This window comes from Lepisosteus oculatus, chromosome 7, assembly GCF_040954835.1.
Source record: "Lepisosteus oculatus isolate fLepOcu1 chromosome 7, fLepOcu1.hap2, whole genome shotgun sequence".
Taxonomy (NCBI): Eukaryota; Metazoa; Chordata; class Actinopteri; order Semionotiformes; family Lepisosteidae; genus Lepisosteus; species Lepisosteus oculatus.
Genome location: NC_090702.1, coordinates 56037746 through 56064656, shown reverse-complemented (window position 1 = coordinate 56064656; position 26911 = coordinate 56037746). Strand labels below are relative to the sequence as shown.

Genomic DNA, 26911 nt, shown 5'->3' with positions numbered 1-26911 from the left:
GAAAGTGTTTTTACATACAGGGTGTCTTTTTAAAACTGTATCTGAAGCTCTTTAAATGATTCATGGTCCTCTGGGAGAAGCTGTTACAATGAGGAATTGAGCGGAGCAAGACCAGAGCTGTTCGCATTGCCTCTGAAGCAGGTGCAGCTGGCCAGGCAATATGAATGCGAAGGGGGTGGCAGTGGAGCTTCCTGCAGAGTGACCTGTCTCTGGTGTGTGCAGGGGGACTACGTGCTGGCTCGCGTGTACTACGAGAAGGCCCTGCAGCTGTCTCCCGGCAGCAGGCTGCTGAAGGAGAACCTGGCCAAGCTGGACCGCTTGGAGAAGCGGCTACAGGCGTGAACGGGACCCGGAGCCCTGGTGTCTCTGGGCCCAGACGAGCCGGTCCTGGAGCAGAAGGGGAGCACAGAGGGCCGCGCCAGAACAGCAGCGGGGACAGCGCCTGGGCGCCAGGCTGCGGCAGTCCTAGTGGCCGGGGTACCGGCGTCCCGGGACAGGTCTGGAGGAAGAATGCGCCAGCAGGCTTTCCTCTGCAAGTCATAAGTCTGCTTCTGAATATATAAGCTGAGCACACCTAATCTTAAAAGCCTCAGTGGCTTTTCCAGCAGTTTCATCTTTGTTTTTGCTAAAGGAACTTAGCAGGAACCTTAATGAAGAACAGACTCTTTGAGCTTAAAAATCAATGAAATACCCAAGCTATGAAGAGGCATAGGACTATTTTTGAAAATGCTCTGCAGTGCTAGACATGCTGTTGTGGAATAAAGGGTGGGCACTACAAGTGTTTCCTTCCCTCATACGTTTCTGACCAACTGGGGTTGTGTTTCTGGAAAACCAGGAATGGGAATCGTCACTGCGCACAGTAGATGGGTTTTCCACCTGTGGATTCACCAGCCTACTGCTTCTCCCACTGAGGCCTGGGCCCTCTCCGACAGACGGAGAACAGCCCCAGGGTTTTCTTAATTTTGTACTTGCATTTTATATGCTATTGACATATCTCCAGTGAAAGGAGGGAGTAAAATAAGTATTTAGAAAGACCTTTTACCATTTCAGGACTGGTATATGTCGTTAGTAACACTGAAATACTGAGGACTGATTTACCAAACCTTTTTCCTAACACCGAGAGGCATTAAAAGTTCAATAGGTGCATCTGGTTGTTACCCATTTGTGGTGTTTTTAATGTTTCTTAGTATATTTCTTTGCAGTTTCCCTGCATCTCTGGATCCATCGATTAATCTTTTCAGTTGTACTTCAGTCTCCATTCATGACATCATCTCAAGACACTTTACAATAAAATAAAACCAAAAACGGTATAAAAGTATGCAGTTGTTTAGTATAACATATTACATCTGCAGTAGCTTCATTTAGATAGATGGACCTTTGTATAACGAGATGCATTTGAAGACAGGGTAGGATTGTATGCAAGCATAACTCAGATGTTCTGAGATGAGCTTTTCAGTTTTATCAATGAATGTACCTGCATTTTTTCTGGGCACAAAAATAACGTGTAAATATTTTCTTATTTATGAATCAAGTGTTTTTTTTTTGTTTTTCACCCAACAGATCCAGCAGTTACTTTGAAGTACATTGCTGAATTGTGGATTCCCACTGGGCTTATTATTATTTATTAACCATATAAACTCTTTATGCTGGTTGGGTGTATGTTTGCATTTGTAAAACATTTAAAATCATTGTGGATTTTTAAAATAAATATGCAGTTAAACTAAAATCATCAGCAACATTCGAGATAAAAAATAAATCCTGTAGTCATAACTTACAGAGGGCTTGATGTGTAGTAATACAGCTATAATCCCGATCAAAATAAAGCAGGCTATAGTAAATAATTACGTCCTTTAAGACATTTTCCCCATTCAGTGCTATTCAGTACTATTCAGCACTGTGTAACGCAAAAAACAAGTGATACACTACATTCAGCAATAATTCATTCAAAACACGCAGTCCAACTGAGTGTATTTGCTTTATGTAAAAACAATTTGCTAGTTGTGCTCTTCGTTGTGCTGGAATAAAGAGCTTATACTGTTCCTTGATCAATTAATGAGAGGAGTTCTTGGATTTCTAAAGAGCTTGTTAGTTTCCTTAATGATGAAGAAAAACAGTAAAAGGGCATGTTTACAGAACGTACCCCTTCGCCCCAAACTGAGACCCTCAGGGCAGGAGCCCAACAGCAGACAGTACATATAGCACAGGCGCCCTGGAGGACTCAGTGGAATGGCTCTTGTGTCAAAAAGATAATTCAATACTTCTGCTTTATCAAGCAAGCTGCTGTTACTATTGTTAGGGTGCATTCCTTGTACAAAACATAGGTACTCTAGGTATATACAGTAGGTATCTTAAAAATGGGTTTCTTATTCCATTTTCAGGGGAATATTGTGTACAGTACATACTATGGACAATCACATCTGTAGGTACGGCGAGGTAGTACAGATCTGAATCATTTGAAATTCACAACAACTAACCTCTTGCGTGTTGAAAGCAACAATTCTCTTTTTGTGAAAGCTAAAAAGTAAGAAAATGAAATGGCTTCAACAACGTGGCTGGGCAGCTTGTTTCAGACTCCCAGTGTTTCAGCCGGTCAGTGTGGGACATTCCTTTGGATCCTGGAAGGCATCTAATTGCTCTTCCTTAGCCTGCTTCTACAGCAAGAAACAGCATCTCTTTTGTAATTTATCCATCAATTTTCCACTACAGGGCTGAGGAGGAGCTGGAGCTTATTCCAACAAGCATTGGGAGCAAGGCAGGATACGCCCCGGATAGGACACCAGTCCATTGCAGAACACACACGGACACAAACACACACACTCACACCAGGGCCAATTTTCCACTCGGAGGAAACCCACATGAACATGGGGTGAAGATACAAATTCCACGAACTATTTTTGAATATGCTGAAAGGCTGTACACGGTATTCCTAATGAGTTCTTTCTCGTACACTGTACCATTATAAGAAACTTGTTACACTCCGTCGATTCTGTGCTGCACTATGCAAGATTGTGTACCGCATTCTGTAAATTACTTATAATTTTAAACTTGTATACATGAATCCTGCACTTACCAAATAAAATAATGATGATAAAGACTTTTTAGTCCATTTCAGGTTTTGTCATTTATCTTAAACATCAAATAACCATTAAAGCAGACAAACTTCATGCAGCTTCTATGTGAACATCAACTTTAAAGAAACAATAAAACTAAGGGAAATTGAAAAAGTCATAGAGATTGTTTCCCTCATCAATAACCAGAACACCCAAGTACAGTCACAGCACCCTGAATGTACAGTATTTCCTGTTTCTCAGATGAACATCTTTCAATGCAACAAAAAATTCAGAATCTGTCTTACTGTTACTGTAGCAGACACATTAAAATATTTAGTGGTGAAACGAAAAGAAACACAACGTTTGGGCTGTAAAGCCTTCAGGTATATGCAACATGTTTACACCCAAATCACAAAACAAAAAAAACACATATACTGTAGCAATCATCCAAGACTGAAAAAACAGGACACTTGAAAGTCATGAAAGTATAGTGCTCTTGTGAGGCGATTCTGTGAGAGCATGATGTCATGTTTGTACTTATCAGTTCCTTCTACTTACAGTACATGTGAGTTTTAAACCAACAGGATGGTTTTAGGGTTATAAGGATGTTTGCAAAACTCCATTCGGCCCATTCAGCTGATTTGTCAGCAGTTAATTGATCTAAAGATCTCATCCTGCACCCAGTTTCCTGACAGAAGCCAGTGACCCGGTTCTGTCATCACAGCCTGGCAGCCTGGTCCACACTCTTAACAGGCTTCTGCAGCAGACCCTGGGATCTTGAGGGATTCAGCACCACCTTTCACCAATATTTCACTTATCAGCACATTTCATTTTCTTAGGTGTTTTACTGAATTAATGCACCTTGGTTGGAAATGTTAGGAAATGCCTTGGACTGTATAAAGTTTGTTTGTAAGACATTGTGCAATCAACCAAAGACTATGCTGCAGAAAAGGAAAATCACATTTTTAAATGTTTACTACCTGATTATGCTTAAAATACTTGTAAAGACTGATTTTTAAAACAGTGCTTTCTATACTAGAATATATAAAGAAAATGCTGGTGTCTCACATACTGTAACTTCCACAATAGCGCTTTTCTGGACACGCCACTCAAAGCGCTTTACAGGTAATGGGGATCCCCTCTACCACAACCAATGTGCAGCCCCACCTGGATGATGTGACGGCAGCCAGAGTGCACCAGTACACTCCCCACACACCAGCTCTCAGTGGGGAGGAGAGCAGAGTGCACCAGTACACTCCCTACACACCAGCTCTCAGTGGGAAGGAGAGCAGAGTGCACCAGTACACTCCCCACACACCAGCTCTCAGTGGGGAGGAGAGCAGAGTGCACCAGTACACTCCCCACACACCAGCTCTCAGTGGGGAGGAGAGCAGAGTGCACCAGTACACTCCCCACACACCAGCTCTCAGTGGGGAGGAGAGCAGAGTGCACCAGTACACTCCCCACACACCAGCTCTCAGTGGGGAGGAGAGCAGAGTGATGGAGCCAGTTCAGAGATGGGGGTTATTAGGAGGCCATGATTGGTAAAGACCAGGGGGAAATTCGGCCAGGGTTCCGGGGTAACACCCCTACTCTTTTCGAGAAAGTACATTATGGACAATGTTTCCTCTCAGCTGTGAGCGTGTGCGTGTACACACGGGTTATGAAATCAGAGGACATAGGAAATTGAACTGCGCACAAAAAATTACATTCCAAAAACATATGATAATAAAACAAACACGGTCGTCAATTGAAAAATGCTAAATTGACCACAGGAGACTGGCTGCAAGAGGCCCAGCTTGGCTGTGTGCATTATTATCGCTACTCGATATCATAGAAACATAGACTAATTGTTTTCAAATTTTTATTGCTCACTTAAAAATTTATTTTATTTTTTAAAATTTTAAATATTAATTCACTATATCGAAAGAGGTGAAGGGCGTTAAGGTGCAAAAGAACTGCAAGTTCATTTAAAATGGAATGGCTTGACGAAGTGGGAGAAACTGCTGCTCCGAAAAGTCATAATTTATATCTGTTCCGTTGCGAGAAATATTTATGTTTGTGTTGTCAGGACGTGAAAGTTCCAGGAGAATGTGCTTGTGGAAAAATGAACGGTTTTGTGACCTTGCAAAGCTGATGGATATTGGGGGAACTTTTCTAGCATCCAGTGTTCACTGTGAATGGAATTTAAGCTTAATGAATTCACTCAAAAACAAATGAAGAAACCGCTTAGGAAAGTGTCATTTGGATGTGTTCATTAGAATTAAAAGCTTTCAACTGGATGGAGGGCTCATTTGTCTGGATAAGCTTAACAGAATGGGCAAACACCAAAGACAGGAGAGAGAAAAAATAAATTAGATTATTTGTACACTGTACATACTGTAGTGATATTTATTTGCATTATAAATTGCAGAACTTAAGAATAAAGCAATATGCATATTAATTTCCTGTTTATTTGCATCAAGAAACAAAGTAGCTCATATTTTCTGGTAAAACAGTTTATGCAATTTTTAGTAGCTACTGTATGAGAATGACTGGATTAACAAAACATAATTTCAGGTTTACAATTTTACACACACTTAATTTAGTGCGCACCTGTTTTTGTCACTGGGGGAAAAAATTGCACAACTTGAAATGTTTGGGCACACAGGCCATTAAAGATTTAGAAGGAACACTGGTTACCCCTCACTGCAGTATAACTAACATCTATCCTGCTAGCTAAGGCTTATACTATCAAGACATCTCGAAAACGAGTTTATTTCAGGCACTGGTTTCTAAAGATGCAAGTCTTGCCTTTAAAACAAGCTTCTCTTCGCCAGCTGTGAGAAAAACACTCAGCTGCAGTATTTCGCGTTCAAAGCGCCCCGTCAATATCTCCAAACCAGGAGGACGGCCAAAAGGATCACTCACGGTACACGGGGGAGGGTGTCTTTATTTTCCATTAGCGACGCGACAGGTGTTAAATTGGCCCAATTAGTTAATAAGAGTCAGGAGGGGGGGGAGGCCGCCAAGCTGAGGCTTTTGCGTACGGGACAGCGCCTGTTGTAAGCGGTGAGCTTTAGAAATTCTTCCCAACTTTATTTTTTTCCTATGAGTGGCTTTCCATTAGAAAACGAATTGTAAGGCATTTAGTGTGTATTTCTGATGCGGTATATTTTTCCCTTCATTAAATTGCGCTAAAAGTAAAATAACTTTCTTGACTGTAGCTGGTCCTGTGTGATCAATAACTCGCGATCGATTCTCAGGCTTCCGTTACTTCTTTATTCCTCTATAGATGTTGGGAGGTACTGTGAAACCGCGTGAGAGACTGTTCCAAAAAATGGATTGTCCGAAGACAATGCTACTTTTAATGGGGATCTGTCTCTCGGTAGACTTTACGCACGGTAAGGAGTTTTAAATCGTTTCAAAGAGCTCATACTTTTACAACTGGATCTGCACACTGCAATTTGGTGCCCGTTTAAAAAAAAAAAATAAGTAGCGGTGCAGAATTCAGCCAGCCCAAATCTTATTTCTCGCGGAGACCGTTCTTTTTATTTCACACCAATCGATATAAACAGCCGACAGAAATAAAGCTTCTTCTATTGCTGACTTCAGAGCCTGGGGAAGAAGCCGGCCGTTAAAAACCAAGGCATACCAGAGTTATCAATTAAATCAGGCGACTCGGAGTCGGAAGAAATTTGCAGTTGGCAAAACCGCTTAATTCTAATGTTTCCAAACGAGTACTAATGTGCAGAGCAGTATAAACAAGTACTGTAAGTGGATAATTTGAGCAATCCAGTGTCTCGGGTATCAAGAAAAAAGTATTTTCTTCCTCGGGTTTAGATAAAACAAGCGAGGAGGCACTACGTTAGTCTCAGACCCCTGAATTAAGTGATCGTAAAGTACTACACAGAATGATCCGCTTCTATTTCCATGTCATTAATGCGTCTAAAAGTTGTTGCACGCTGTTCCTGTTTGTGCAAAACCGGTGCAGGAGGGCGCAATACCGGTGGACAGTGACACCTGCGCGAAATGTTGTTCCAGAGCTGTGCGGTACCCCCCGGTACCCCCCGGACCTGAGCGGCGGAATCGGCCCCACGCTAGCGCTCCCTCGCTCCCACCCCTGGCAGGTGATCCTGACCCACGTGAACGCGCTGCGCTGCGGCGGAGCCGTGGTGGACGCGGCGTGGATCGTGACTGCGGCCGACTGCGTCAAGTAAGCGCTCCCGCCGCCCGAGACGCGTGGCTTTCAGAAGTACGAGCCCTCGAGTGACAATTCTCCCCCACACGGTCGTTGACCAAGGACCGCAGTCTTAACTCGTACGCAATGCTCGTGTTTTTGCTGCAGCCAGTACCAGAGCCGCCCGGGGGACTGGACAGTCACTGTGGGGGTGGATGAGAGCAGTCCAATAATCAAGGTGAGCCCCCGTATGTGACGGGGAAGCTCTCGCCTTTTTAACTTCTAATTCCTCGGGATGAGGAGTGGTTGGTGCTGGTTATTCATGGAGGGTTTTGGAAATTTACTTTAGCCTGTATCGCTCTTCATAATTAACAGCTGGAATTACTCATGTTGAAGGAACATTTTCTGTGAGTGGGAGTTGGATACAGTTTCAAGCTGTAGAAGCAGGGCTTGCATAGGACGCAGAGGAAAGTCCTGCTCTGACAGTCTTCCAGTATGTGGAGCTGTTAGCTGGCCCTGCCCCTGACCCCCTCCTGCAACATCTGGCAGGTTCGCCCTTGTGCTGGGGTTTGGCACAGCTGGAGCAGGGCACTGTTCGTATGACAGCCTCAGTTTGTGAGAGAGGCACTGTTTTCTAAATGATTGACCCTCCAGGGCCTGCTCTCCAACCTTTAACAGTAGTTGGGTGATGCTCAGCGCATCCAGGTGGGGCTGCACATAGGTGGTGGAGGGGAGTCCCCATTACCTGTAAAGCGCTTTGAGTGGAGTGTCCAGAAAAGCGCTGTGTAAGTGTAAGCTATTATTATTATTATTATTATTATTATTATTATTATCATCTTGCTTGTTTGGATTGCGGTAGCTTATGAATCCAAGAAGCTGATTTCTGAATCTCTACTGTTAAGTACATATCTGATTCCTAAATGGTCAAGAAACGAGCAAGTGAATACCTTCCCAGGCTTAAAAACCTGTTCTACACAGGCTTAAAAAAAAAAGAAATTCAGCTATTCAAAATGCTCAAAGGTATTTGACAGAGTGAATTCAATCATAACAACCCATAGGGCACCAGTGAACATTTATGGGTACAGTAAATAGAGGTTTCAGTTTAAAACTGAACATAGGAGAGTAGAAATTTTAGGCCTTCTTGTGCTTTTTTATTTTGTTTAAGATCTTGCATACTTTATACCACAAGTGGTAGGGGTCTGGAATAAGCCCCCAGTCAGTCTTTCTAGGTGAAACCCTGGCATCTTTCATGAAGCCACTGACACTTTGCTGGCTTCGCTAGCTATGAGAGATCCAATGAGCCAAGCAGGCCAGATGGCTTCCTGTTTGTAACCTTTCAGTTCTGTGGATGACTCGTCCTGTTTAATCTTGCAATTTGCCTTTGTGCCACAAGAAAATAACTGCAATAGAAGTGCATCCGAAGTACAGCCTGTTCTACGGAGACTATGACTTGGCTCTGGTCAGAGTGGACAAGCTGGAGTTCAGCGAGGCGGTTAGTCCTGTCTGCCTGCCCTCCGGCGTGCTGGAGTCCTCCTCCATCTGTGTGCTCACTGGCTGGAGTGTGGTGAATGGTAAGTCTTCAGCTGCCTTCATCATAAACTGCTTTTCTAGAAAGTAGTCTTAAAATGTGACTTCTTAACAACTTGGGTTCTTCTTAAGTAGAAATCCTGCATGTTGCATTATAACAGATCTCTTGCAGCTAGTATCATGTTGTAGTTTGAGTTTTTCAATACCAAGGTCTACTAAGTTTGGTTTTTGGTTTCACTAAACTGATGTCCTGTTTCCCCACCTCTTTGGATCTGTCTTATGTGCGATTGAGCCAGTTGTACTAAAAACTGCTCTTAAAAAGGGCCTCTTTATACTGTTTTGGCTGGCAGTTGGATGTGAGGTGACTTACCTTTGAACCCCCTGACGCAGCTGGGTATTTAGCTGGAGTAATCACAGTGACGTCCCTGCTCTTGGGCACAGAGCTATCTCACCATCTCGCCTGTCCAGAACCCTCACTGCTGACATTCTGACTACTGGTTCTGTGGCCCCAGGGCAGAGAGCGAGCAGCCTGCAGCAGCGACTCGTGCCCGTCCAGGACTCGGGGGTCTGTAACAAGTCCCGTCCCCCTTGTGGCACCGAGCGCATGTGCCCCCTCTCCTCCATCTCGGGGAGCAGCAGGTGTCCGGTAGGTGGGCGGTAAAGAGGTACAGTCCTCCACAGAGGAACCGGGGAGCTGCGGGTCTCAGGCTTCGTTTTAGAGTTGACTGGGACTGGGGTCACACAGAGGTGGATTGAAGCCAGATTGGGGGGGACTTCTGCACCAAGATTCATGTCCCTGTGACTCTTGGGGTGGGGGGTGACTGTGCACTTTTGTTTCTTGGGATTTTCCTCCTCCAGGAGGTGGAAGGGGGGAGAGAGTCCTGGGAGTATTCACCGCTGAAGGGACCCACGGTTAATGTGTGGACATCCTTGCCTTAACGTTGTAATACTCGTTTTCAAGTCGATTTTGAGGGTGGCCTTTAACGCCCTCTTTTGTTTGTTTGTTTTTTTTTGCCCCCAAGTTTGATACCGGCGACCCGCTGGTGTGTAAAAGCGGCGGCGTGTTTGTGCTCGGAGGCGTGCAAGGCGGGCACACGGACTGCGGGGGGCCGGTCTGCGTCCACAGCCGCGTGGGGGCCATGGTAGGCTGGATTAAGGATGTGATCAGACACTACGGTTGGTAAATCTGTGGCCAGCTAGTGGAGCTTAACTCATCCTGAAGCAGCCAACAAGCCCAGCTTAAGGTATCTTTTCTTTCTTTTCCCCCCTTAAGCTTTAAACGGCGAACTCCAAAGTGACGTAGGGAAGGGTGAGAACTTATTTCCTTGGATTTTCATTAGACGTTAATCTTTGCCCTAGTGATATTGTGAAGTGATATTTCATTAGCAATTAAACAAGGAGCAGGCTGCAACAGCTCTCCAATGCAGTGTTGCGGAAAGGTCACAACCTTTCTAGCCCTGCTGTATCCCAAGCTGCCCTATTTAAGAATTTTGTGGTGGGAACGTGATCCTTGAAGTTATGAACCTGGTGGAGGAGGAATTATTCTCTGGCAGGTATAGTTATGTGCCTGGACACCTATCCTTCGTTGTCCCATAATGCTGTACAACCATTACACTACACATGACTATTCCCCTGCTCCTGTGGCCTGTCCTGATATCATGGCCCTGTTGCCCACAGAGTGTCCCACAGACCTGGAGCTGCCTGCCCCACCAGAGGCCCTGCTGTCCCCCCCGTATGCTCCGAACCTCGCCTGCTCCTGGGTCCTGCGGCTGGGCGAGAGGAGGAGAGCCGAGGTGGCGGTGAGCAAAGTGCACACTCCCAGCATGGACTGCAGGAGCACCTTCTTCAGCATCGAGCAGCAGACAGGCAACCAAACGCTGCTTCTAGGTAACAAATTCCCATTGCGTGTGGAGGCCTGGGGAGTGAAATGCTTGTTGTTGATGGGGTTTTTTTAACTCCCTAGACCGATTCTGCGGAAAGCTGAAATATCCCTACAAAGTCTACTCCCTTCTGTCGGATGACAAGTCCTTTTTGAGGTTTTCCTATAAAACCAACACGGATGATCCTTCACCTGACTATGGATTTTCTCTAACTTACAAATATGTTCCAGATTAGTGCTCTGTGTGTCCCGGTTGGCCTTCAGTTATTTTTGTGTCTCCATGTACTTGATTTTGAATAAACTGCTTCAATTATGTTGTCTTTTCTAGTACATGCTGTACACCTGCACAAACAATAATTGTTTTTTTTTTTTAAATAAGGCAAAGTTAAGGTTGAATTTTTTTTCTCCCCTCTCCTTAAAGCAACCTGGAGTCTTTCTCCATGGACAAGGACCAAGAATAAAGGTTACAAAGGAGACATAGCATGGATAAAGCATAGCAAATGAAGGATATACGAAGAAAAGCATAGAATTTTAAACCAGGGGATGTTAAAACTGTACAATGCTCTAGTAAGGCCTCAATGAGAATACTGTGTACAGTTTTGGTCAGCACACTATAAAAAAAAAAAAAAACTGCTGCAGTGAAAACGGCAACCAGATACATTCTGGAGATTAAAGGAATGAATTACACTAACAGGCTGAAGGAACTGAATCTCTTTGTTCTTGAACAGAGAAGACTGCGAAGAGGCCTGATACCAGTATTCATAATTCTCAGGTTTACTGATCACCCTACAGTAGTTCTGGTTTCTTCAGAACCAACAGAGAAACGCAGACCAGAGGACACGAGAGGGAACTGTGTGGAAGTGCGTTTTAACACAGAGACCAGGAGACACTTCTTTACCCGGAGGGCTGTGGGAGTCTGGAACACATTACCCAGCCATGTTTCTGAAGCCGATACTCTGGCTTCTTTCAGGAAACAGCTGGAGGAGATCCTGGGATTAATTAGCTCCTAAACTGGCTGGAATGGCCTAGTAGCCTCCTCTGGTTTTCAATGTTTATGTACAGAGGAGCAGTAAACTACTACAGCACAGGGCTGGGCATCATCATCACAGACTCTGAAGGATGCCAAGACTGCCCTGTGCGATAGTCGCTGGGGAACCCCACATTTGCTGGTTTTTAGTTGAGGCCAAATTCTTTTCAAATTGTTCAAAAAGGTGCTTGACTGGAACCTTCTCCAGGTTTTATTGCTGCTCAAAAGTGGTGGATCATGCGTTATTTATGAAAAACAATGGTTAATACAGGACAAAAATGTTGGAGGTTTTGTATGTATTTGCACTGTGGACCAGGAGGAGTGATATTTCATTCCACTGTATACTTGTATATGGCTGGAATGATAAATAAACATGAACTTGAACTATTCAATTTCAGGAACGGGGACGGGCAACTCTGAATTGCAGAATCAAGCTGTGTAGCGCCCCCAGCTGGTACACTTGAGGAATTTGTGCTGAAGCTGTCTAAACAGGAGGTACAGAGAGCTTTTGGAAAGGTGAAGCCACCCAAGGCTGCCGACCCTGGTGGCATCCCCTCCTGTGTTTTTAAAGACCTGCAGAGCACCGCTGGCCCCTGTCTTCACTGTAATATTTAACATGTCGCTATCCCTGTCTACTGTCCCACTGTGCTTCAAGAGGACTACTATCCTGCCACTGCCTAAAGCACCCAAGGTGTCATGTCTGAATGACTACCGCCTGGTGGCACTCACCCCAGTAGTCATGAAGTGCATGGAGAAACTGGTGATGGGACACATCAACAGTATTGTCCCGGACTCCCTGGACCCCCTGCAGTTTGCGTACAGGAATAATAGGTCAGTGGATGATGCTGTCTCACTGGCCCTTCACACCACTCTTGAGCACCTGGACAAGAGGAACACCTGTGCCAGGATGTTATTTATTGACTTCAGCTCAGCCTTCAACACAATTGTGCCAGGCAGGCTGCTGGTCAGACTCAGGGGTCTGGGCCTCCGCAACTCCATCTGCAACTGGGTCCTGCACTTCCTGACAGACAGACCCCAAGTGGTGAGGATTGGAAACAAAACCTCATCCTCTCTGATCCTCAACACAGGGGCCCCCAGGGCTGCTGCCTGAGCCCACGGCTGTATTCTCCATTTACACATGACTGTGTGGCCAGATTTAACAGCAACCGCATCATCAAGTCTGCTGATGATGCCACAGTAATCGGTCTTATCAGCAATAATGATGAAACCACCTACAGGACCGAGGTAGCAGAGCTGGTGGAGTGGCGCCACAACAACAACCTCACACTTAACACACTTAACAACAGCAACACACTTAACATCACACTTAACATCGGCAAAACAAAAGAGATTATAGTGGACTTCAGGAGGCACGGAGGACATCACACCCCCATCATCATTCAGGGGGCTCCAGTCGAAACTGTCAGCACCTTCAGGTTCCTCAGCCTCCAGATCACTGAGAGGCTGAGCTGGTCAGAGACCACTGCTGCCATCCTCACTAAAGCCCACCAGCGCCTTCACTTCCTGAGACAGTTAAGGAAGTGGGGGATGAGCAAGACAACACTCACCAATTTTTACTGTAATAGTATTGAGAGTGTCCTGACCGGTGGTTTTACGGTGTGGTATGGTGGAGCCACAGTACAGGAAAATTCAAAAGACCTCAGGGTTGTGAGGTCCACGCAGAAAATCACTGGGACTGAGCTACCCATTGACAGGGTATATCTCGACCGCTGCCACGACCGGGCTCGAGCTATACTTCGGGACCCAATTCCCCCTGGCCACGATCTGCTTTCACCTCTGGGTTCCGGTAGGAGGTATCCCAGTATCAGAACACTAACCAATAGATTCCCCCAAGCAGTCCGCATCTTAAACAGCTCAAATTAGCATCTGCACTTTAAGGTACTGCACTATTTGCACTATGTCCTGTCTTGGCTGTACAATAACGTCTATTGTCTAAATTTATTGTCCATGTCTGTTTGTCATCTGTGCATATTGTTTTTTTCTCTAATGTTACTGGGTACAGCTGGACGAGTAAGCATCTCAATACACTTGCTGTGTATGGCAAATAAAGACATCTTGGATCTGACCTGTGCTGAATTAGAGATGTTGCTCAAGTTTTCATCTGATGCGACTTTAAAGTCAGAATTGAAACGACAGTCACTGTTGGATTTCTGGATCCAAAGACAGAGTAAATACCCAGCCCTCTCATTATTTTATTTTTTATGCTGAGCCAGATTTGCGTTTGAAGCTCACTGCCCTCGTCCCTTACATTGCAAGGCTTTGCTCGACGAAACAGGCTAACCCCTCTCACTGAAATAGTAAGTGCTCAGTGCTATTTTTATTACATTTATTATTATATTTATTATTTTATTATATGTGTGTGTGTGAGTGTGTGCGCGCATGCTCATGTTGGTCATTGAGAATTTCTGGGGTTCCAATGAGAAGATGACTTGTAGGTGTTACTTGGAAGCTTTGGTTTGATCAGGGGTGGTTCTTGGTCCAAAAAGTTTGAGAACCACTGTTCTAAATGAAATGCCAAGACTACCCTTCCAGTGCACTTCAGATGTAATCAGCGTAGCTCTACCTTGAACTGTGAAATGAAATCTGACCGCAGAGATACAACTGAGCAGGCAGGAGATATAAACATAGGAGAATTAAAAATCTTTTTCACACAAAACGCATTTTGCAACGTAGCAACTGGTTTCACATTTCTAATTATTTTTGCAGTTAACCTTTTATCTGATCTGACGTGATTTCAATGATACAGTATAAGTGAATTGTAAATGTATTTCATGCCACTGTTGTGGAGTAAATATAATTGTATAACATTTGTATTTAAATATTACTTTAATTTAGATAATACGATCACTGACCGCTCTACCTCGTTCCTGGATGAACCAGTTACTCGCAGAAGTTGATTGGTATCAGGTGTGATGCGTTCATCAGCTGCGGTACCTGTGCTACGACGCAGTTTTTAAAAAAATCTTTGGGCGTGATGGTGGTGACTGCACTTTTAAAATACTGGCGTATGTTTTAATAAACTTTTATTTTCAATTGTAATGTTTCATGCTAATCTCACCCTAACAACGGCATAGGTCTCGCTAGGGGGACTTGGCTCAATAATGTTTCTGTTCTTCGTCATCTGGTGTTTGGTATCACAGAAGATAGATATTGGTAAGAAGTAATACAATATTTTAATCGTAACCTTAATCAAATGTTCTATGAAAGGACGGAAGAAACATTGTATTGAAGTGAAATATAAAAGGCTGATCGTTTCTTGTTATGAAATAATAAGTGATTTATCGAGATAAGGTAAGAATAAAAAAAAAACATTCGCTGCGTTCACTGAGTTTTCGCAGTTTCGAAGTTCCCGCTTATACTCTCGGGTAACCTGCACGTAGTGCGTCCTGGCTTACAAACCGCGATAAGGAAACTTACCTTGAAATTGGAAAACGTGTGAACTTTCTTCTGTTCCCCCCCCTCAAAACCTAGGTGTGGCTGCTGTTCCAGTTAACTCTAGGACAGGCCAGCCGGAAGGTCCCCTGACGCTAGTCTCCAAAACACTGAGCTCCTCTCTGCTTGGCGTGGAGAATGAGGGTAAGTCATGGAAAAACGACAGTATCTAAAGGGGTGTCAATGGCTGCATTACCAATCTCTCAGTACACACCTCCCCTCCCTACAGGGATTAAAACCCTTTGTTGTTACATGATTCCTCTTGGTCAAAACCTAGAAGTACCTGGTATGAATCATTCTGTCTATACTGAAGATCCTCAGATCCGATTCTACACTACACCTGACACTGGAAGGTGTTTTAGTACTTGCGTTGCATTACTGATGTCGAAGCCGGGACGGCTCAGCCACAGTGGGTGCTTTTATTAAACCTAGCCTGGAAGCCTTCAGTGTTTTGTTTTGTTTTGGGGGGTGATTTGTGTCATCTGGGATCTTTTTTTTAAGCTTTGTAACATTTAAATTCTGTTGTAAAGTTTTATATTGTAATATTGTAGAGCACCTTTAAAAGGAATGCAAAAGGGTGTTCTTTCTAGTAGTTTATGATATCGTCAAAATGATTCCCTCTGTGATTTGGAGTCATTCAGTGCTTTGCATTGCAATTGACCTCTTAGATGCAAAAGAATCATGGAGAATGTTTTTTTAGAGCATTTATTTTGGTGATAAATTCCACCTGGATGCTGCACACCACTGGTGGTGGTTGAGGAGAGTCCCATTACCTGTAAAGCGCTTTGAGTGGAGTGTCCAGAAAAGCGCTATATAAGTGTAAGCAATTATTATTATTATTATTATTATTATTATTATTATTATTATTATTACCTTCACTGCAGGAGAGAAGGATGCTCAGGGCTCAAACAAGTGTCCTTTACCTCATCTGCCTGTTTGAGCAATTCGCGTCTTGTCCAGCAGATGGCACTAGACCACGGCAGATCGCGCTCCTGCTGCTGAATGGCAGTTTGGGTTCCACTGCAGGCTCTAGTACAGGGGTGTCCAAACCCAGCAGGCTTTAAATCGTAAATTCCTTAAGTTCCCTTTTGCTCACTGAAGCAGATGATTTCTTTCAATTTAGATCGTATAGGACATCCCTTGAACTGCAAGTAGATCTCAAGGACCACAACCGGCCATGCTAGACTTAATTAAACCAGTTAGCTGACTTAATTGATCAGAGCTCGTGTGTTCCAAGTCAGGGAGTGACCTGTAAGATCTGCTGGACTGGGGCTGTACAAGGGCCAGGGTTGACGACCCCTGTTGAAGTCTGTAGACCAGCACTAGGGACGGGAGGCTTCATGTCTGCTCCCTTGCCTTGTGCTGCGTTGTTAGTGTCCATGACAGCAGGTCACTCCCTGCTCCTGGATGAGTGGGAGGCAGGTGCGAAGCTGGACACAAGCCTGCAGTGTGCTGGAATACTTGGAATGACGTTGTGCTGCACGTCTTATAAAGTGTGGCCCATTCCCACGTGTCTTTGCAGATATCGCGGGGTGGCGCAGTTTCATGCCCATGCAGGGGCCTCAGGACCGCATTGTGGGGGGCATGGAGGCCTGGGCCCACTCCTGGCCCTGGCAGGCCTGCCTCAAGGTCATCACGACCCCTGCGTGCGGAGGAGCCATCATCGGGCCCTTGTGGGTCCTCACAGCCGCACACTGCTTCAACATGTGAGTCTCCGGAACCCACCCGCACCTCCTCAGCTCTGCTCACGGCGGGGGTGTCGTGAGCAGCGCTGCACTCTGGGGGTCCCGGACTGCCCTCTGGTGGGTTGTAGCCCCGCAGGCTGTCTCCAGCATGATTTACTCGTGGCTCCTAGTCAAGGTCCTGTGACATCCGACAGACGCTGGATATCATGCTGGAGTGTGACACTAAACTGGAGTTGTAACCTGAAAAGGCACTTTCATGAGATGTGCTTTTCTCTTTTTTCCCCAAATCACACAATGTCATACTGCACAGAAAGTGCGCAGCTCAGAATAACGATTTGGATGAATGACAATTCCTCAGCAAAATGTAGAGGAGTAGACACGGGTCAAGAAGCCAAGAAGTGGCCTTAAAACATTAGATGTCAATGATATAATTAAAAACATATTGAATAGTTCTGCTGAGTTAAAGCATTAAGGATATTTTAAAAAATTCATGCTTTGAAACAAAGGTTTGATGCTATTGAAAGAATTGGTCCAATCCCTTTTAAAATATTGTAGGAAAAGACTGTGTTCTATAATCCGTGCCAGAGGAGATTAAACTGAATACTAGAGACAGGGAATCCAAAAATTCTGACACTTGTGTTTTTGTGAACAAAATACAGTAGAACTGCTCAGTTAAAAACATTTATTCTAATACAATCATTTCAAAACAAAAGTCTGTAGTTTTCCCATTTTGGGGGGCATAAAATGTAGCTCATTATCTGGGCTGTTTATTTTATGCAGCTTTTTTCTTTATTTATCAAGGGTGCTAATAATTCTCAAGTCCATTGTATCTGATCCTTTAGAACCCCCATGTTACAAGTCAAATATGATCAATCTAGGAGTTAAAAATGCTGGAGATGATGCGAGACTTGAGAGGCATTCTCCATAATTTATAGGTACAGTATGTAGAGTAATGGAAAATATTAGAGAAAGTTTTTCAATACTCTAAAATTATTGTTGGCTTAAAACTACAACTTTGTTTCTGGGACAATCAATCATCAGAGGCACAGAAAATACTTTTTAGTATTACAGCAGTGTTCGAATGTCAAAGGTCTGTCTGAAAGAAATATGGATATAAGATTTACAGTCCTTCAGTCTCCATGATCCTACTTCAACTGATGCTGCTGCTGTTCTCCTCCAGCCTGATGTGCATCACCGCACGTAAAGATTTTCAAGGGTGGTGTTAATGGTGTAGGTTTCCTGTGCATTTGCCATTTTCTGAGATGTACTGTAGTTTTCAGACCAAAATAATAGAAATATGTGTGAGGTCTAACACGCGTGAATTATCCATGACCTGGGCAACTCACACCAGGTTAAAAAGACCAAGGACCTCGATCGGCCCTTGATGCCCTGAGATTGAAGCCACATGGCTTTGTTGCTTTTGGCTTTCAAGAAAAGCAATGAAAAGGAGTGGAGTATATATTCATGAATATATTATGCCCCTTACTACAGGTTTAGAAAATGTTAATGTAATAATGGCCTGGAATGGCAGAACTTCTTTTCCTGACATCAGTGCATCCCAAACCATGGGATGGAAGAGGGAGTTTGGTGTGGTTTTGTCACATAGGTGTTTTCCCACTTGGTGAGGCTCATTCAACTTCCTGGCTGAGAGAAAGAAACCTTTTTCAATTCCAGATACTCGAATCCAGTACTCTGGAAAGTCCTGGCTGGGAAACATGACCTGGACAATTTGGAGGAGACATGCCAGCAGGTAAACCCCCATGTTCTGTGGCTGAAAGGGGTATCCTACTGGGCACCATCTGCCTTCTCCCCATGGTGCAGCACCCAACGTGAAGAAACAGCTTCTACACCAGCAGACAGGAATTTCAGGATTAAATCTGTCCTTCTGATGAGGCACTTCTTCAATTCCTCCGAGATGGAAGAGGTGGTGCATACACACAGTAGTTAATAAGATGTACTGCGTGTAACAAATATGCCCCTGTGTATAACAGGGATCTCAGCCGCCCGGGCTGGGGAAGTTTCCTTTAGCTCAGCTGGCAAGCTCCCTGTTGCGTGACGCTGGAGACCCGGGTTCGAGCCCAGGCAGTGAGGGGCGAAGGGGGGCAAGGGTGGGAACCTAAAGAAGTGACGTACTTGGTTTCCATTAAGCTGTAATTTTATAGCTTGCTCTTGGATTGTGACTTTCTTCTTTTAATAAGGAGCCCTTTATGCCACTATTGGTAGTATAAAAAGTAGTACACGTGTTGACCAGTTTAATATCCTAGGGGGAGTATTAAGTGGGTGTTAAAGCATATTTTATAGCTTGCATGGTTACCACTCCAATGCAGGTTCAGTGGGGTTTTTTGCAGACTGTTGGAATCTCCAGAATCCTTCGCCACAAAGATTACGATCCCAAGACGCACAAGAATGACATCGCTCTTTTGAAGCTGGAGAAGCCTCTGGACTTCAATAATTGTGTGAGACCAGTCCTCCTACCGACTATAGAGCTCCAGCCCTCCAAGTTGTGCACTGTGACTGGATGGGGCACAACAAGTGAAAGTAAGTGCACTAAACAAAATTGATCTTACTGTTAATCAAAGGTTGTTTTTTTTTTTAAATTGAGAGTTCTTATTGCTTCCCAAACCAGTTGGTGAACACAGAGTTCAAATCTATTTGGAATTATATTAAATTGATCACATTGGAAGAAAGAAACGAGACTTGGAGATTGAGTTGGAGACTGTTTAGTCTTTTTCATCTGCCATTTAAGTTGTCCAGTATTTTTAGTTTTCTTTTTTTGAAATAATCCTTTTTAATTCAGGTTAACAAATACTGCTGAAGCACACCTAAATTTGATTAGTTTTTAATTCATAAATGTTCAGCAAAATGCATGTGCTGTATCAATCCAGACGGGCCTCGGGCTCTGAGACTGCAGGAAGTCAACATCACCATCCTGGATCAGAACACCTGCAACAGCCAGTTCTACAGCAGCAGCATCAGTGCCGGCATGGTTTGTGCTGGCAGAGCAGAGGGCGGGAAGGACGCCTGCCAGGTAGGCAGATGGCGGTCGAGATGACTTAGTGACAGTTGTGTAGTTGCACTACTATCTTGCCAAGCCTTTAGTGATGACAGAGATGGTCCAGGTGTGACACCGCAGTGGTGTTTAACTCCCAGTGAGCTCCTGTGGGAATCACTGCCTGATTCTTTTGAGATGGGGGTTTCCTGCTTCAGGTCCTGCTGTTTTAAGAGTACAATGCATTTTCAAACACAATATAGTGTAGTGTCATACAGCTGTAAGACATCAAGCTCATAGACTTTAACAATCAACCACAGGAATCATAAGGGCATGAAATGAAAGTTATTTGGACAATTTCGACTTCTACTAACCCATATCTTGTAGGAATCCATAGTGTCAGCTTCTCTAGCATTACTGTGTAGCTTGTTCCATACTCCAATGACGCTTTGTGTAAAGCACCTCCTGTGCTCGGTTTTAAATGCACTTCAATACAATTTTCACATGCGTCTTTTATTCACACATTGTGAATATTTAACCTGTTTTATACTTTGCTTATTGCTTACAAATAATCTAAATTAGAATATTGACACATTAAACGATTTTAACATCCCTCAATTCAAATGCTGTTCGTTAACTTCCAGACCAGCTTTGGCTTTTTCATTATATCCAAGAGACTAAAATGATCTGCGAACACAAACTCTTTTCATATTGTAAGTAGTTTCTTCACATTCAACATATCGCCCATAGTGAAACATCCCGTTTCTGTATTCTCTGACCATGAAACATTTCCCCATCCAGACACTTACCCTCTGAGTGCCTGTTACCTGCGATGTGAGAAATAATCTGAGGAACATAATTCAGAGTCTTCTGAAAATATAAATATTCCACACAATATGTTGTAGTTTTTCTAAGAAATCTAAGAGGTTAGTTAAGGAAGACCTACTGTACCTTTTCCAAGTCCACACTGACTATAAGATAAGATCACTTTATTGGTCAGATACAATTTCTTGCATTAGGAATTTGTCTTTTCGCAGACCCCAGCTTGCTCTCCATGAGACACACAGACAGGGAGGGAGGCTTGGGGTCAGAGCGCAGGGTCAGCCATTTATACAGCGCCCCTGGAGCAGCTGGGGTGAAGGGCCTTGCTCAGGGGCCCAATGGAGTAGGATTCCTCTGCTGGCTGCAGGATTTGAACCAGCAACCTTCCAGCCACAGGTGCAGATCCTGAGCCACAGAGCCACCGCTCCACCCCAGGCGGGCTCCAATGCCCCAAGAAACCACGAACAGAAATTAAGAGGTGTAGGATTGAAAACAGAAGGGCTACTACATTCCCCACTTTATTCAAGTGTGGATTATCTGTTGAAATATTGATGGAGTATTATATTTGTTGGATTATCTAGTATAATAGTGATGGATTATTATACTCTGTGGATTACTGGGTATAAATACCAAGCCGTATTTTTGAAACTCATTTCGAGATCCTTAGATTGATAAAACACAAAAAACCTTAAGTGGCTTTCTGTTAGGTGTTGGAGATATCCTCTCTGTATTTTTTTAGCAAAATAAACTTTATTCCACAATAGACATATTACAATAAGAACACATTCTAGCAAGCCGTGCAATCTCTACTACAGTATATATAAACTTTGTTAAAAGGGTGATTGTCTTTTTTCAGTCTGTGCACAGTGAAGGAGTCCGTGTCTCTTTCTCCCTGTCCCGGCTCTGAATCTGCGGTCGTCCAGTCCTCCGCAGGAGCTCGGAGGAACAGGGTGGTCCTCTCCGTTTGCTCTTTCTACTCTGGTGAAGGCCCCCCTTGTGTTTCCAGGGCGACTCGGGGGGGCCCCTGTCCTGCGAGGCGGAGGGGAGCAGGTTTGCGGTGGGCGGCCTGGTGAGCTGGGGGGTGGGGTGTGCGCGGAGGGAGAAGCCGGGCGTGTACACTGACGTCTTCCACTTCCTGGACTGGATCAGCGACCGGATTCAGGGTGAGCGTGGTCACGCACGGCGCCTTCCAGGAACCTTACATGTCGCTTGCAAAGACCGGTGAAAATGAAGATTTTTAGGCTTTTTTTTTTCTTCCATGGCAAGCTGTGAATTTGAGGAAGCCTGGGTCCTACATGAGACCTTTTTTTTATAATAATAATATAATAATAATAATAATAATTGCTTACACTTATATAGCGCTTTTCTGGACAATCCACTCAAAGCGCTTTACAGGTAATGGGGACTCCCCTCCACCACCACCACCACCTTTAACTTTTTTTAAAGAAAAGTTTCTGTTGGGTTTCGAGGTCATAGCTGTAAAAGTAAATCTATTGTCTGGGAAGGTGCTGATATTCTTTTGAAGCTGCACCCATGCACTGTGTTCTTAATGCTGTTTTTCCTTGTTAGAACAGAGGGAGCTGCTGGAGTTTCAGGCAAGCGCAATGGTAGGATTTTGATCTTTGTTTTTTGGGACAGTCTCACCAGCCTGGGTCTGGGTCACTCTGCTCCTTTAATCTTGTCTCTGAAGAGACATGATGGTTTAAAAACAGGCCCACACGATCTCCAGCCTTTTTAATCTGCTCCATTGCCGATCTTGAGTATAATCAGATCCATGGTTAATTGCACTATAGATTATAGATTTAGCAGCAGATTGGATCTGAATACCGCAATGGAGTGAATTGGAAAGGATTGCAAAATGAGTAGCCCTGATATTTGTGTCCAGGAAGACCTTTGTTCTTAAGGATCCCCCAGTTCTGCAGATCTGGTAGTGTGTCAAATAGCATTGATGGAGATTTCCCTTCTGACTTTTATGTGGAATTATTTGGTACTTCTTTTAGTAAATTATTAGCATGTGCTCTGAGGACAGCAATCTGTTGAAACTCTTGCCCTGTCCAGACTTCTGCGGCACGAGCAGTACTAAGCCTTGTGGAATGAGCTCGGGCTTCGCAGAGGTGGTTGGCTTGGACGAAGGCAGGCCCACTGTGGAAAACGTGACCGTGGCCTGTCCGCACTCCTGGCCCTGGCAGGTCAGCCTGCAGAGCAACGGGCAGCACTTCTGCAGCGGGACCCTCATCCATCCCCGCTGGGTGCTGGCCGCCCGGCACTGCGACTGCAGGTACCTCGCCTGCGCCCCCTGCTGGGGAGGGCTTTCCATAGCACTGTCCAGAGGCTTATTACAATAATAGGAAGTCCAGTAGTGTTGCAAAATAGCATAATTCCATAATACAGTTGCAATTTACATAATACTGAAGCCTTTTTGTTTGCAGGTTAAATATGAGTGGAGTTGGATGCGGTTTGTTTTTCCAGATCTAAAACCGATGATGTGGTCCTGGGCGCACATGACTTGACGTATATGCCAGCGCAGATCATCCGAGTAGATGAGGTCTACAGCCTTGCGGATAATGGGAGTTTCCCCCCGACTGACGACCTGACTCTGGTCCGCCTCCAGACGCCTGCCAGATTAGGTACGGATGGGACTGGCCGGCAGCGCGATCTGAAGACGCGGCCTGTCGCCCAGAGGCTCCGATATGTTCTGTGCATGTTTGGGTCTTCTGACAGGGCACAGGAGGCACTTTCCTATCGAACCTGCAGTGTGTATGAATAAAGATGTCTGTCCATCCCATTTTGTAACCGCTGTATCCAATCAAGGGTTGCAGGGGAGCTGGGACCTATCCCAGCAAGTAAGGGGTGCACAGCAATGTTCACCCTGGACAGGACGCCAGTCCATCACAGGGCGCGCACCCACACCCACACCCACACACACACACCCTGGACAGGACGCCAGTCCATCACAGGGCGCGCACCCACACCCACACCCACACCCACACACACACACCCTGGACAGGACGCCAGTCCATCACAGGGCGCGCACCCACACCCACACCCACACCCACACACACACACCCTGGACAGGACGCCAGTCCATCACAGGGCGCGCACCCACACCCACACCCACACCCACACCCACACCCACACACCCTGGACAGGACGCCAGTCCATCACAGGGCACACACAGACACACGCACTCGCACCAGGGCCACTTTTCCCAGAACCTAATTAACCTACTGGTATGTCTTTGGACTGTGGGAGGAATCTGCAGCACCTGGAGGAAACCCATGCAAAAATGGGGAGAACATGCAAACTCCACACGGATAGTTCTCCAGGTCTGGACTCGAACCCAGGGCCCCAGTGGTGCGAGACCGCAATGGCAGCTACTGAGGTGCCGCCCTCTTCAAACGTGTTTAGAATGTATTTCGCAGCCGCGCTGGTTTGTGAATCTGCGGTGGTTTTTCTTCCTGTGAAGGTGACGCCGTGGCTCCGGCCTGCCTGCCGGATGAGAGCGTCGACCTGGATGACAGCTGGTCCTGTGTGACGACGGGCTGGGGGTCCAGCAGCGCTGCCCGTGAGTCAAATCCCTGCTGCCCCTTTCGGGAAGCAGCCTGGGTCGGATCTGGCAACGCAATCGCTCTCCCACCTTTTGTTTGGTCTCCTCGGCGGGATCCGGGACGCGAGTGTGGAACGCCTGTTGCACTCGGGGACCCTGACTCCTGTGTGCAGCTTCTGTTACTGTGCTTTAGGAAACCCATCTTCAAGGCCACGCACGTTGGATTGAGGGCGAGAGGGCCAAAACCCTAGAAAAATCATGGCTGAAGTTCACTAAAGGCCCTTCTGCTTACTCTTCCCTTTAAAGTCAGATTTCAGGGCTCGTCCTAAATTCTTTATTCTTTTCAATATTTTTTTCCCCTTGAGGTTTCATTATAATGTAGTTTGAAAACTTTGTGCTAGTTTTTCTTTTTTTAAAAAATATTGCTGTGTGTTTAGTGAGATGGGGTTTTTTTCCCTTTAAAAACGTCTCTCAAAGTGTCTGTTTCCAATCCGTTTCCAGCAAATATTAACCCGGATGTGCTGCGCCAGGCCAGAATACAGCTGGTTAATGAAACGTCTTGTAGAAAGAGCTGGGGAGAAGACCTTATTCTTAAGACCCACATCTGTGCAGGGGCAGCTGGATCCAGATCTTGCATGGTATATTCTTCAATTTCCATTCGCTCTTGCAACAACACGGTAACATCTGTACAGATACAGTATTTCATACTTTACAGTGCTCGAGATGACGGACATTTTAATGTTATTTATCATGTTATTTAGATGGGCTATACTGTAGCAGATTGGTAATGGATTTAATTGTTGGGAACACACTCTGGTAATCTGCACTGTTGTGAAAGAGAGTCCATTCATGTCGTTTCTGTGCCTTCTGCTCAAATCCCGCTGTTGTTTCATTTAAAACAGCCATTTTACCATTGCATCCTAAATATACAGTTAACTAAGTGTCAAAAGTAACGTATTGCTGATAATTGCAACAAATTAAAAGAGTTATCTGTAAAATATCTCTTCTTGTTGGGGGCATGCTGCTATTTTGTTGACCAGACTTGCGTTGGTTAATGTCTGCTACAGCACAGGGCAGTCTTGTGTACATCAGGCCACAGTTGCTGTCTGGTGGGATCCTGCACTGCTCCTCTCGGAGCCGAGACAAGCACGTGCCTGTTCCAGGGCTCAGTGATCAGTAATGTCATGGGTCATTGTGTGTATTTCATTGGGCTGTCTGTTGTTCAGTGGCCTAACAGCATCTGTACTCATACAGAACATGCTCTACCATGCCATTGCCTTTTAGTCAATTTCCAAAATGCAGCATTGCACCACCATGGTTAAAATCAACAGGTCTTGGTTGGGCTGGAATACTTGCATTGGCATCATTACAGCATGAGATCTCTTTGAAACCTGACTAAATACCACACTCCTACTACATTTCTGCACCGGTTCTCAGACATGGGCAAGGTGCATCTTTTATTTCTCCTACCATCTAAACGTTTACAATTCAACTACACTTTAAGTAGCGTGTCCTAGAATTTTATTTGGTATGAATGAAACGTCTCCCGTATCGGTACTGTGTGGGGATTTACTCAGTCTTCCATAAGACATTCCTCTTATTTAAACCCGTCTCTCCCAGTTCAACGAGGTCTTCTGCTACATTCTGAACAGCGATGTAGGTATATGTACAGGTATTGTTTTTACAGAGTCTGATTTTTCTATACTCTATACTTGCTTAAATTAAAGTTGAATTACTTTGAGTAGGTCGGGGTTTCAGGTCCACTTTTTGCCCATTTCAGTGGGTTGAAAGGGAGTTGGAATGAACCCCGAGCCTGACTGTGAACCATCAGAGTCTCGAATAAACTGAAGAGAATTTGTGTCAAACGTCCTCCCTCCCTCCAGGGGATCTCCGGAGGGGCGCTGGTCTGCAGCAGAGAAGGTGTGTCTTCCCTGTGGGGCGTGCTCACCTGGGGCAGCAAGACCTGCACAGCGCACAGGCCGGCTGTCTTCACCAGGGTGTCAGCCTACAGGTCCTGGATAAAAGACGTCACGTGGGGAGAGGTGTAAATACTGAGCAGCACGTCTGAAATAAAGTCTTAACCAAGATGCTCGATTCACTGGCTATGAATTCTTGCTGTTGTTGTTGACTCGGATCATTCTTCACATGATTAGGAGGTAGTTTTCTGGTTGACAAATGATACGATCGATTGGTGATTGATATGATAATCCAGGGGTCAAGCCAAGCCAGGGGTCTCCGTCCCGGTCTTGAAGGACCACGCGGCTGCTTAGATGCATAACTGAACCCTTAATTGACTTGATATTATCAATTCAAAAGATTGTTCTTTTTAAACATGCTGGAGGCTGCCTTTTATTATTGCATTTCATACATAACATACTCAGACTATAAAACAAATCCTGCAAATATTTCAATCAAGCAACTTCTCAGTCCAGCTCAGTGACGAAGCTCAGTGGGAAGGAAGGCCGGCAACTGTGTGGCACTCCAGCCCTGGAAGTGGGAGCCCCTGGCCTGAGGCCCTTCGGCATCTCGCGCTCATCTCTCAGGAACCAATCAGCTGAGCTGGAGAACCAGTCTCCTGCCACAGGAGGTTTGCAAAGCCTGTTGGGATACAGCGCATTACTACATCCCTGTAGTGGTCTGGTGTTGGGTGGCTCTGAAGCTGGCATTGTTACATGCTGTAAATGCACGAAAGGCAAAGCCCAAGCCAGAGATCTAATGATCTTCTTCTGAGTATGAGTTTCATATCAATACAGTTTCATATCAATACACCATG

The 26911-nt window shown here is 45.0% G+C and overlaps 3 protein-coding genes across 5 annotated transcripts in view; all 3 read left to right on the top strand.

The window, feature by feature from the left end:
- Window positions 1-3094, top strand: part of tmtc1 (transmembrane O-mannosyltransferase targeting cadherins 1) — a 128605-nt gene extending 125511 nt beyond the window's left edge. Inside the window, exon 19 of the mRNA XM_069192869.1 lies at window positions 223-3094. Coding sequence (XP_069048970.1) covers window positions 223-342 — 120 coding nt within the window. The 3' untranslated portion in view covers window positions 343-3094. The remainder of the gene's footprint in view (window positions 1-222) is intronic.
- Window positions 3095-6046: 2952 nt separating this feature from the next.
- On the top strand, window positions 6047-10928 carry LOC107077940 (chymotrypsinogen B-like). Its single transcript, XM_069192870.1, has 10 exons — window positions 6047-6101; window positions 6325-6433; window positions 7074-7245; window positions 7378-7447; window positions 8603-8780; window positions 9249-9382; window positions 9759-9912; window positions 10010-10045; window positions 10414-10623; window positions 10700-10928. The coding sequence occupies exons 2-10, from the start codon at window positions 6325-6327 to the stop codon at window positions 10849-10851; spliced, it is 1215 nt and encodes a 404-aa protein (XP_069048971.1). The 5' UTR covers window positions 6047-6101; the 3' UTR covers window positions 10852-10928.
- A 3656-nt stretch (window positions 10929-14584) lies between these two features.
- ovch1 (ovochymase 1) lies at window positions 14585-26232 on the top strand. 3 transcript variants are annotated; one of them, XM_069191979.1, is made up of 13 exons: window positions 14585-14668; window positions 15135-15239; window positions 16618-16801; window positions 18455-18530; window positions 19114-19318; window positions 19666-19808; window positions 21598-21754; window positions 22166-22198; window positions 22650-22869; window positions 23061-23218; window positions 24058-24156; window positions 24640-24776; window positions 26022-26232. In XM_069191979.1, the coding sequence occupies exons 1-13, from the start codon at window positions 14638-14640 to the stop codon at window positions 26184-26186; spliced, it is 1713 nt and encodes a 570-aa protein (XP_069048080.1). In that variant the 5' UTR covers window positions 14585-14637; the 3' UTR covers window positions 26187-26232. The 3 variants fall into 3 exon arrangements, with proteins under 3 accessions (XP_069048080.1, XP_015207382.1, XP_069048079.1); XM_015351896.2 differs by having other exon boundaries at window positions 14616-14816; window positions 19129-19318; XM_069191978.1 differs by having other exon boundaries at window positions 14616-14816.
- The last annotated feature ends 679 nt before the right edge of the window (window positions 26233-26911 follow it).

Bases quoted from the DNA above. Each gene is read 5' to 3' on its own strand.
- LOC107077940 (XM_069192870.1), top strand. From the start codon at position 6,325: ATGTTGGGAGGTACTGTGAAACCGCGTGAGAGACTGTTCCAAAAAATG. The intron at 6,434-7,073 runs GTAAGGAGTTTT...ATGTTGTTCCAG, and splicing joins CTCGGTAGACTTTACGCACG to AGCTGTGCGGTACCCCCCGG. The intron at 8,781-9,248 runs GTAAGTCTTCAG...CTGTGGCCCCAG, and splicing joins TGGCTGGAGTGTGGTGAATG to GGCAGAGAGCGAGCAGCCTG.
- ovch1 (XM_069191978.1), top strand. From the start codon at position 14,765: ATGTTTCTGTTCTTCGTCATCTGGTGTTTGGTATCACAGAAGATAGAT. The intron at 18,531-19,113 runs GTAAACCCCCAT...ATGCAGGTTCAG, and splicing joins TGGAGGAGACATGCCAGCAG to TGGGGTTTTTTGCAGACTGT. The intron at 19,319-19,665 runs GTAAGTGCACTA...GTATCAATCCAG, and splicing joins ATGGGGCACAACAAGTGAAA to ACGGGCCTCGGGCTCTGAGA.